This window comes from Cynocephalus volans, chromosome 2, assembly GCF_027409185.1.
Source record: "Cynocephalus volans isolate mCynVol1 chromosome 2, mCynVol1.pri, whole genome shotgun sequence".
NCBI lineage: Eukaryota > Metazoa > Chordata > Mammalia > Dermoptera > Cynocephalidae > Cynocephalus > Cynocephalus volans.
The window spans coordinates 44,830,099-44,842,852 of record NC_084461.1 but is presented as its reverse complement, the minus strand read 5'-3'; the positions used below and the strand labels follow the sequence as shown (position 1 = coordinate 44,842,852).

Genomic DNA, 12,754 nt, shown 5'->3' with positions numbered 1-12,754 from the left:
TTTAATTAATGCTTTTGTTGTTATTTTTAAATACTTCTGAAGTAAAAAATGTCAAAAAGCCAGACAATGACAAAAATTAAAATTATATTCTGCTGTAGGATACACACATACACATTAAACACACACACACACAGACAATTCCACTGGTTATTTGAATGCAAAAAATCTTAAATATACACTAACAAATCAAATCAAGCAGTATACTTAAAAACAGTAATTCCATGTCCAATTAGAAACAAATCTAATTGGATCAGAAAACACATAACTGAAATTTACTACATGTCAACAGATTAAAGGAGAAAAATGCCCTTCAATAGATGGGTGAAAAGCATTTAATAAAATTCAATACTCATTCCTGATTTAAAACAAAACAAAACAAAAACAAAATGATTGGTAACTCAAGATCAGAAAATAATTTTGTCCATTTTATTGTACCAAAAACATTTCCACTAAACAAGGAAAGACTCAAAAAGGATATTGGATATTATCACTAATATTCAACATTGCCTGCAAATTCTAGCCAATGCAATAAAGCAAGAAAAATATATTAGCTATAAGTATAGGAAGAGAAAACAAAACTGCCACTGTTTTTGTATTTTACAACTAGACAAAGTAAATCCCTTGAAAAGCCATGAGAACTAATAACACAGTACATAAGGTGGCTAAATACAAAATCAACTTTAATTATTAGCAATGCTCAAATAGAAAATTAATTTAAAAATCCTCATCCAAAATAGCAGTAAAAACTAAAATATCTGAGAATAATTTTAATAAGAAACGTGAAGTTTACATTAAGAAAACCAGATTTTACCAAAAGACATATAATATTACATATATGCATATAAATGTATTTTTAAAAGTCTGGAAGGATACATACCAAATTATTGTCAGGGCTTACTTGTATAGAAGGAGAGGGTATGTGTTTAGAGGTTTGTAAGGGGAAAGGGAGAGGAGTAACTGGTAATTTTCATGGCTTATTCTACATATATTTATATTGTTTAAGTCCACAAATGAAACACACTCATTTACTTGTTCAGAAAAGTCAATAAAGAAAATAAAAGTAGACAGAATACTTATTTATTTAAAAATAATTTTTTTGTTAAAAAAAAAAAGATTGAGCACTTGATTAAAGTTTTAAAAACTGTCATTGCAATGCAGTAGAGCAGTGTAAGGAAGAAAGATGGTACAGAAAATACTTCCATATGCAACTTACTCATAAGCAAATGGACTATCTGCAAATCTAAGGATGATATCCACTTTGATGACTTATTATGGCTTGAGGATCAAATATACCAAGTGAATAGTTAGGCGATGAGAAGATTAGCAACATCTAAATTAGTGTACACCTCTGCTTAAATTAGATGACCTTCTACACCCATGATGACATGGAACAAATTCTTAATTCTAGAAACTGAATGACAGAGTCATAATTCTCTAATAAAATTATTTTAAAAATTAAACATGGAAGTCATATTTTTAGAATATGATCAAATTAACAAAGTATTGAGTCTAATAGCCAATTAGTATAACTGAGGGAGAACATAAATATATTTAGCTTTTATTAAAATTGAAGTCCTGATTAAAGAAATAAATGAAAAGTAATTTACCAATCTAAAAGATAAAAGACTGTCAAGACATATATGAGATTAATAACCAAAATAATCTTTGGCAACTAACTAATCCTCTCATTGCCTAACTATTCATGATATTAAACAACAATGAGTCATCCCTGTGCCTCCCCCTCATGCCAATGGATCATGGAGATTTAAACATTAAAAACCTTGGGTCAAACCCAAGGGATGATTTTGCATCTTAAGATATTTTTCATGTTTACACAAAGATAAACTCTGTACCTTTGAGTTCTAACATTTAAAGATTCTGGTAATTAAAAGAGCATAAGTAAAGCTCCACCTGGATGAGAAAAGAAATGTAAATACAGTATTTAAAAATATGAATTTAAAAATCTAAAAACAAAAATTAAGCACACTTATACTAAAATCCTACATGTGAACAAAAGTAGCCTTTCAAAATAAAAAAACACAATACTTTTGATAAACAGTTAACAATGAATTTCTTCAGTATATTTTAAAAAACAAAACCATGTTCACAGTCATAGAGCCCACTTTCACAATGACAACCCCTCCTCTCTGCCCCCACTGAAAAACATATGTAAAAACATTTAAGATTTCAAACTTCTGTCACAAAATTACCACAGTAACTTTGTAAAATTACCTTTTCCATTAGCACTGCCTCTACTACTAAAGGAAATAAGTGTCCTTTTCTATCTGTACATTAATAGCAAGTCTATGAAAAAACTTCCATAGGTATACAGGATTATCTTTGTAGGTGTTATACTTGTCGTATTTCTTATGCTACATACTTCTAACTCTTTGTAATACTCCTATATCATCAGGGTTAGGTCTGTTAAATCCTCCAAGCCACTCCATCCATATGGTAGATTCTAGCCAGAGGTCACCTATCAGTTAGAAGAAATAAATATAGTTAAGCCCCAGATCTCCTATATTAGAGAACTTTGTTCTTTGGAAACAAATATATTTTAGGTATAGGACGGACAGTCATTTCTCTTTTAGCATATACCAAAATCACTTCTCTGACCTACAGCAAAAATCACATTAAAATATTAACATTCTCTTTTTCCCATTAAATCCAGTATTTCTCCTGATGAAAAGAAAAATTATAAATCTACACTGACTTATCTAGCCAGGTTTTAAATTTTTTCCTACACTCCATATATTAATATTAGATATATACTCATAAAATAAAATATAAGCAGACTGAGCATGCAAACTATGGTCAAGTCATTAATTTATCTGGGACACAGGTTTATCTCTCAGTTAGATGATAAACTTTAAGAAGATGATCATAAGAAACCTTCAGCTTACAATTCCAACAGTTTTATAAGAAGGTTTAAAATACTTCACAAAAAGAAGTCAGAATTCAGTATGTCCAAGCAATAATTCATATTATATACTATTTGATGTGTTATTAAAATGATAAAAGTGAAAAAGTAAAATATAATCCTGATTCTAATATCAGCAAACATGGCAGAGTCCCTGTTCTAATCAAATAAAATAATCATATAAATATTTAAAATCATATTTTTTCTTATATTTTTTCATGTTAGTAGTTATTTCTTAATATTAGAACAAAAAAGTAATGAGTTTTTTTTTTAAATACTCAAGATCGAAAACAATGCCTCAGACAAACCAATTGTAGACGGGATCTATCATTTCCAAAAAACTTTTTAATTTGGAAAAACTACACTGTGAAAGGAACTGTACCTCCCAAACATGTAATATATTTCATTTTCAATTAATATGTAATAAAAGCAGCATTTCCATATTCATGCACAATAGCAGGTGATAGTTTTCTTCTTAAAGCAGCAGGGTATTAAATAATCACTAAGTATTTAAAAATTTAATTGTACTATTTCTAGACTAAGCCAGGCTATTGTAATGATTGTGTGAAGCAAATCATAGCAAAGCGATAGATAGCCTGCATAGCAAAGTGAAATTTATTTCAACAATCCACTAATGGAGTTCAGGAACCACTACCCCCAAATATTCCACCTTGGCATTTAAGAAGATAACAGAAGCAGGAAGGTCTCTCTGACCTCCTGTCCTTCTCTCTTGAAGCACACCATAACAGAATTCTCTGACATTCCTTTGAAGTAGGTCCCAAGACCCTCATTCCAAAGGTGCCCACTTTATACCCAGAGGAAAGAAATGTTGTTATCTTTGAAGACAGAGGGACACAGCGAAGAATCTGAAAGACAAGCCTGGCTAAGTTCCCCTCAGTTTATTACTACAGATCATACCCTCTTTGTCCAATCATACTTCTGTGTGACTGTCCACTCTTTGTCAAATCTAAGCGTAAAAAATACACAGGTTTCCCTGTTTCTTTGGGTCTTAATTTCTGAAGGCTACTATATCACATAAAACTTATGTTAAATGAATTTCTATGGTATTCACTTGTTTATCTTTTGTTATAGGTACCTCAGCCATGAACCTTGCAATGGATTTAAGGAAAAGATACTACTTTTCCTCCTCTTCGCTATTCAAACTCATATTCTTATATAAAGTGTTTTAGCCAGAAACAATTTAGAGTATACAAGGCACAAATACTCAAACAATGATTTATTACTGGATATTTCTAAAAATTTATTACTACAGTGAATCTGGGGTATCGATGAATGTGCTAAAATCTCATGTGACTCAAGAAGAGTAATCCTAACATTGCAATCATGGTTATAAACAAAGTTTTTCCTTATAAATTTCTTTAGTCTCTAGAAGCACGTGATTTAACAAAAAGACTCCACATATTACATGAAACATAAAATCTAAAGGATACCAAAACAACTAAAAACTGCACCTATATATTATTTGCCTAATAAAATATAATTCTATTAAACTGCAGCATGGCAGATGTTTTTAACAAAAATTCTCTCAGGTACATTGACAGGAAAGGATGTTGAACATACTCTTCTAAAACAAGACAGCTAATTTAAACTGGTAACTATCTTCAGCTGGAGTCTGGACATACATAATATTCCAGGAGTCTCAATAAGAATGACAATTTTCTAACTTATCTGGCTGTTTTTGCTAGTGGCAGCTCTTTTATTTAACTAGAGGTAAGTAGTCCTAATATTGAATATTTGGGCCTTATTCCATCATGGAGATTTAGGTCACTGACTTCACTAGTGCCACAAGAATTTATTCCAGTGAACTGTAATTTATTAATTACAAAATCTCAGGAATGCACAAGTTTCCCTCAAATTAGTTAATTTCTAAACTCACTCAGTGTCCATCCCCCCTTACAAAGAAAATATATATTATAAAGTAGTTTTATTTTAATTTAAAAACAAGTTGAAGTTCCACTAAATTATTAACTCCATTCACACAGTATCTTAGACTAATAGAGTAGTCCCTCTTTACCCACGGGAAAACATTCTGAGACCCCCAAGGGATGCCAAAAACCTCGGATAATACTGAGCCCTATATATACTATGTTTTTTCCTATCATACATACCTATGATGAAATTTAATTTATAAATCAGGCACAGTAAGAAATTAACAACAATAACTACTAATAAAATAGAACAATTATAACAATATACTGTAATAAAAGTTATGAGCGAGGTTTCTCTCTCTCAAAATACCTTATTGTACTGTACAGCAGGTAACTGAAACTGCAGAAAGTAAAACTGTGGCTAAGGAGGGCCTACTGTATATTAGCTTGGGCACCATGCTAACACTGCTAACAATGGCAGTCATTTTTATTCAATAAATAGTACTTTGAAAAATAATGTTTTGTTTCTATAGTTTAATATGCTGAACCACATGTATGCCTGTGAATATATAAATACATATAAAGAAATGTTACATACATATCTATGTCTTTGAGCACAGTGATACCTAACAGTCTTAAAAAGTACTGTCATAATCATACTGTACATGAAAGTTTGAAAATTAATATATTTAAAAGAAAAATCTACATAGAAAAAGAGAGCTGAAAACAATATTCATGTTAAACTCACGTTGATGCCCAACCCATCAAAGGATTTTCCCATCGTTCCCTGGTATCAAACTCCATCTTCCATTTCTTTGTGTTGTTTACTCCAGACTGCATGTTATTGCGAGCAGGAACAAAGATCCTGACTTTTCTAGTTTTGATATGCTCTTCTGGAACTCCAGTTAAAGTAGTGATATCCTGCAGAAAAACAAGCAAACAAACATGTTTCAGACAGTCTGCATACTCACTATGTACTTTTATTGTTCCCTATATTCATGCAACTCTATTCAGATTTGATTATGATTTGGGATAAGCTTTCTGGCTTATTTCACTACTACTATGATATTTTACCATGTAAACTGCTATTATGATATCTGTAAATGGTATATTTGGAAGGTGGTGTTAGGGGACAGCGGGAAAGGGATCATAAAAAAATTTTAGGCACCTTTTGTCCAACAAAGCATTGGTAATTTCTCAAGTGTTTGCTGGTAGGAGAGCCTGTAGTCACTATGCTCTCATTTTGTGAGAAGGTGTAACTAGGCAGAGGAGAAAAAAAACGTATGAGGACATTAGAAATAAGGGGATATAAAAAGTAACTAAGTTTTAAATAGAAAAAAATCTATTACCAGTGGGGTATGTGTCAAACTGTTTACCACAAGGCATTTCCTTCAGAGGGAGGCCTAAACCTTTTGTAAACAATTAAAATCAATTAACAATTTTAATTAGCACTTTGATTTATCTTCCTTTGGTGAAACCTATTGAAGAGAGAAGGATATATCAAATCTATTCTACAAAGGTAAGCCAAAATAGTTGCACAATTTTTGCAGAAATGTGAGGTAAAAACAGTGGAAACTTTCTTATCTCTCTTTTTCTATACTTTTATCCACTATATGTTCCACTGGCCAATGCATAGAATTCTGATGCTCCAGATTAGATATATTTATCAAAATATAGTGGCAATCAGGACACGAACTTATAAAGTAATTCAGAGTTTAAGTCTCCATTTAGTAATAGTAAAATACTTCAGTCTATTAAAGTAAAATCATATTAGGGTCAACCACATCATTATTATAAGTGAAGGATTTTTAAATCCTAGTTCACTTACTAAAGTAAATTTTGAATAACTGACTAAAAACAACAAAGAGTTACCATGAAAATGATTATACCAAACTTGTGAAAACTAGAACATTTAACCCATTTGGTGAATTTTCATTTATATACACACATCCTAATGAAGGCTAACGGTTATTTGCAGTTCCTGTCTATCAATGCTATGAACAAAGTAATTAACATAAATACTTAGTGCTCCAATATGTACTGGGAAAACACTAAGTGCATTTCTGACTTGACTGTTTTCTCTACCCACAAAATTTTTTTAAAAACCCAATTCTTTAAAGTTATTTTAGTTGGCAACCAATCCTCTGCTTAACACAATACCTTTCTACCTGCTCCAATAATTAGGTACCGCAACTCTGTCATTGCTTGTCTGTTTAGAGAACTATCAAAATTACCCATATAAGTAGCTACACAAATACGCACTTCTAATATGTGTCCACACTTATTTTTTTAAAGTTTCTTTACATGTAGAATAAAACAAAATGAGTGTGATTGGTACATAATTTTTAAAGATATGAATATGTTTTAATTGGTAATTTTTAATTGTCAGGTTCAACTTTAAAGAAAAGTAACTTTAAGTATTATTACATTTAATGACTTTCTAAAGCGTAAGAGGGTACTTCAAAAAGTTCATGTATCTTTCAATTCTATTTTTCCATGAACTTTCTGAAGTACTCTAGTATTCCTCTACTCAATAACTTGAAGTGACCCAGCTCCTGGGCAGTTCTCAATACTTATTTTCCCCCTTTGAATTCACTGTAGTACTTGCAATCTGCCATATTAGTTTACTATTTAATATTATATATCTTTAGGTTAATATGTCCTATTTCCTTAGCTATAGTTGAAGCAGGGCATAAACAAACACTATAAGCATGTTACAGATTTAGGGGAAGGGGCATCTTTTCCAAATTCTACAGCAACCCCTCCACTTGGAGCTGAGTTCACAAAAACTGGAGCAATTAAGTTATTTGACGCTTCTTTAAATTAACTATATAAAAGGAAACATATTATACTCTTAACACTACTTACCTCAGGAAAATGAAATTATAGGAAACAGACTTACTTTCCTTTATATACTTCTATACTGTGATGCATATGTGCCAAAGTAATTAAAAAGCCAATAAAGCTTTAAAAAAAATAGAAATAGTATTTCTTGATTTGTACTACCTATAAAGTAGAAAAGGACACAATGAATTTTAGGATGAAAAACCTCTTTAAAATAAGTGACTGTAACACGTTCCCAAGCTCTTTCTGTTTTGAACTCATAACTACCAATCTTCCATGTCTTCTCAAATTTTGGGAAGTATTTATTGATATCTCCCCTCAATTTAAAGTTGGCATTTGAACAAATGAGTTCCTGAATTTTGAAGCCCAAGTTGTCCTGATGCAGAATTATTGTTTTCCACCTGCAGGACACATGCAAGGTACTGCAGCCCAGTTGGGCTGCTGCCAAAGATAGAGAATAAAAAGACTTGGCATCTCTCACATACTTGACACCTACAGGGCACAGAAGCTCTAAAATTCCTAGTCCCTGTAGGCACACTCTCATCTAGACAAACTGATTTCTCACACTTTAAAAATGTATCAGGACACTCTATTGTTATCATTTCATCCACACAGCTTCACTTAGTGACACAAGAACCTGTTTTTTAGAGACATTTCAATGGGCTAAAGCTCCTACTCCAAGACTCCATTAAAACAACGTAACACTTGAAAAGAACTATGAGGCACAATGTTGAACTAGATTTGGGTCTTCAATGCTTTGCTTTCCCTCTAAGTTCTCATGAACTACCTGTAACTCAACTTTCACACACAAGATATAAAAAATAAAACATCTGCAAACTGTTGAAACTATATAGTGAACTAATAATACTCTCTATACATTTCTACTTCTGTACTGCAGTATGGATCGCCTATGATTTTTTTTAAAACCTACTTATAAAAGATAGAAATGCTTTGAGATTGTCAGTATTGCCCTTTAAAACTTTCTCATTTTATTGCTAAAATAGAGATAAATAATTTATAAATAATAATTAATAAATTTTCTGATTATAAAAAAGTTAAGTTACATAAGGTCTGAGAAGCCTTTAAGTTGGCACCTGAAGAACCTCAAGACTCACCAGTTATTATCTATAAATTCTAATAAAGCAAGTTACCCTATTGATAATATACAGATTTCCTGAATTTTAAAACTTAATTTTTAAACAGTTGAGTCAAGCATGAAACGTATATTCCAATTATTAAAGAATGTCATTATCCTAATAGAATAAAGTTGCAGAAACACAACCTTATATATTATATGCTATTTTAAGAAACAGTAACTAAGAAGTTAATCATAACTCACAGATTAAGGGCATTCAAATCAAAATTTGCCACTGAAAAGGTGCATATCATAATTCCAAAGTTCCATTATTTCAGCAATATATCTTTCACAATATTAAATTTTGGAAGATCTGATAAGTGACCTTCCACTTCACAAGTCTAGATAAATGGTAATAATTTAAAAAATCATTATGAAGGTATATGCTAGTATATGCATATGAACTTTATTCTTTCAAATACCAATTTCCATTATAAAATATTAGTTTTCTATATAAAAACTGTGTGATTCGATTATCAACTGGCTCCATTTATCTTGTGTGAAATTTTGTGTTTTTTTTTAACAAAGGAAGCAGGGAACAAGAAATGGGAAGTTGGTGTCAAAATGCAGAAAAACCTCCCAGCAAGCTTCTTGCAACCACCCAGGATTTAGAGTCTTGCTGGCCGTTCTCTTTTCAATACCAGAATTTCACACATTTCAATGACTATTATGACTTCAAAGAATCAAATTTTCATCATTGTCCGTCATCTGCCAGTTGATTTGTATAAAGGAGTTCTTCTGCATGCACTCCAAACAAAAGCTTCCTTACTTTTGTGGCTATATATCAAGTTTAAAAGTTTTGTTTGTGACAGTTGTGTCTTTGGTAAATTAGGGTAACACTGAAGGAGTGCAGCTGCTCTGCAGGAACCTCCTTTTTGGCACCATTTCACTTAAATAAAAACTGAATAATTAGCATCTGCCTTTATTAAACCACAAAAATGCCAATGGCCTTAGTAATTATTTCCGGTTGCCCCACCCACTTAACCTTAACAGTTTACACTTGTCATAAAGAGAAATAAATGAAAGGTTTTTGCACTTTTGGATGAAGTTTTGCTAGATCTCTCAATACACCCAGAAAAGCCAAAATTTTTACCAGGCTCTTTGGTAATAAGTTCACTAAATTGCATGTTAATATGGATCAAAGTTGTAAAGTTTTAATAGAGCACACACTGGAAAATTAAGTAAAAATATTGCTTATAGAAGTGTGTTCTATTGTAGGCTATTAATTACCAATTATGTGTTTAAATTTATTTTAGAGCTAAAACTGATCTAAATTTGATGACGATGTTTATATTCTACTTCACCATGAAAGATGTTGAAAGAGAAACAATCTTAGATCTATAATTAAAATGTCCTTTCAAGTAACCCACTGATAGAAACTCATTAAAGTTCTCATAAATTAAGGACATTTTTTTAACAAAATAAATTGTACACTTTAAAAAAATATAAAGAGTTGGCAGATAGCATAATCATATCTATTTACCTACTGTGGGAGTACTTTAAACACTTCTAAAAATTTAGTGGCCACAGGGATTCAGATATAATCAAAAATTTAAAAATAAATTTGAGTTGTGCCAGTAGAGTCAATTTTTGTTAAAGCAACAAATTAATGTGGAAGTGCAACCAGATAATAAGATCAAGTGTCAGAATGTAACATCTGTTATGTTTTTCATACTGGGCAAAACTATCATGGAACTAAAAGTGTAGTTTTAAATGGAATATTTTGGATAAGATAGATCATGCAAATGATACTGCTAATAATATAATGAGTAAAAAAACTAAGAATTAGGGACATGTTTTTCAATCTCAAACTATTTTTATTACTCCTAGATCTCTCTGAGCAGGATAGAGTAGCGCAATGGCTAAAAGCAAAGGGCTGAATCAAAACTGGGTTGGAATCCCAACTCTCAACTTTGGGTAAATTATTAGACTTAATGTTTCATCATCTATAAAATCAGTTTAGTGTGGTAAAATGAAGACTAAATAATGTATGTGAATGCTTGCCTTGGGCAACAAAAAGAATGTTTTAATTTAACATTTTTTGGCACCTACTATGTAGGAAACACTGGACACAATGTTCAACAGTACAGACATGATCACTGTTTTCATGAAAATTTCTACTGAACATTTTTAAAAAGGAAAGAGTGAACCAGTAATGGGAAGTTGATGTCAAGATACAGAAAAATATCCTATCTTCCTTGAAAAACATGAGTTAGTAATTAAAATACAAAGAAAGAGTTTTGTAAGTAGAGTCAATAAGTTGCTTCAAATCTGGAGGAGAGAAAAGCCTAGCTTTCCTTTTAATAAAGACTGAATACTGCCATTCTTGTATATGTCAAAAACACTGAGAACAATGTACTTTAAGTAAATTTGTTTTAAGTATGCAGCCACCTATGGATACGTCTATGACACGCGTAAAAGTGAAGAAATATGGTATGATTTACCTTTATTTGTTTCTTTCAATTCAAACTGAAAGAGCCTACTGTGCCAAGTTAATTATCCAAGGGTTTACAAACAATATAAAGATAAGATTTTATCCCTGAAGTAAAGAAATCTATAATGTGTGTATGCATGGATGAGGAGGTGTGAGGGTAAAAAAAAAATTATACTGTAAAATACAATACTGGTTTAGAGCAAACATTTATGATTCAGATAAATCTGGAGGAACCCAAACTCCACCATTTGCTACCTGTGTGGTATTGACAAGTTGCTTAAACTCTCTGTATGTCAGTTTCTTCCTCTAGAAAATATACAGAAAAACCTACCTCAAATCACTATTTGGAAGGATTAAATCAAGATATGAAGTAAAACATGATAAATGCAATGGGGGTCAAATAAGAGAGACATCATATTTGGTTTTAAAGGTAGAAAGGTGTCAAAAAAATACCTGACCAAGGAGGGAAGCAGAAGATCATTCTTTCAGGAAACTTATAACTTAAAAAAGATACTGTTAAAAACAATACAATAATAAAAGAAAATTAAAAAAATATATATCCACAAGCTTAACACCCTAGCAAATGTTTATTATTTGTATTATCAACCACAATTATCCCTGTACATATCCATTTTACAAAGTTATTAAAGTTACTTTGCATTATTTCAAGTAACATAACATCACTTTTTTCCCAAGTAGTTACCCAGTCTTCATATTTCTTGTTTTAATAGCCTGATTAATCATCTTATTAAGCAGATATGCCACAATTTCTCAGTCTATTCTTTTATATTGAAAAATCCAATTGTTTTGTTTTTATTGCTTTTTAAATATATATTACTGTAATGAAAATCTCAGTAACTTAATTCTTTTAAGGTTTATCACCGAGACTAGAATTAACTGAGTCAAAGGTTATAAGAATTTCTATGGTCCCTGACATAATTATTGAATTACTTCCCAAAAGAGAGGTAAAATTTTATATTGCCACCAACAATGTATAAGAAGGCCAATTTCCCTTATATTTGAAGGCACAGAGGAACAGGTATATATTAATTGGCCTGGCTTTATTTAGTGTGTATTCTTCGATACAAAACTATAAAGGAGAGGATGAGTTGACTTTCTGACATGTAAAAACAAAAATAATTAACGAAATTTCCTCAAAATTGACCCTACTGATATGTTCCTTTTGTAACAGCTGCTACCAGAAGAAACGGGCATGCAAAAAGAACCACTCACCTAAAATCTAATTAACTGTTCAAAACATAACTCTGGAACATCATAGAGATGTGCAATCTCTTTGTGATTGTATAAGAATCGCAAATATTTTCAGATTTTTACTTTCTGAAGTTATATTTTATAGGATTGGGGCTCAGAATACACTACCCCAAAATATGGCACACTAGAGGTCACTCTGACATTCTCCTGCCTTTCTCCCTTGAAGCATGGTCATAAAAAATTATCTGACCTATCTTTCCTGAAAATAGGTCATAAGTCTCCCATTCTAAGGGGGTCTTGCCCTGTACCTACAGGCCAAG

The 12,754-nt window shown here is 31.4% G+C and overlaps 1 protein-coding gene across 2 annotated transcripts in view; it reads right to left on the bottom strand.

The window, feature by feature from the left end:
• Positions 1 to 12,754, bottom strand: part of NDUFS4 (NADH:ubiquinone oxidoreductase subunit S4) — a 115,927-nt gene that overhangs the window by 29,450 nt on the left and 73,723 nt on the right. For both annotated transcript variants that reach the window (XM_063087431.1, XM_063087432.1), the window contains exon 3: positions 5,558 to 5,730. In XM_063087431.1, coding sequence (XP_062943501.1) covers positions 5,558 to 5,730 — 173 coding nt within the window. The remainder of the gene's footprint in view (positions 1 to 5,557; positions 5,731 to 12,754) is intronic.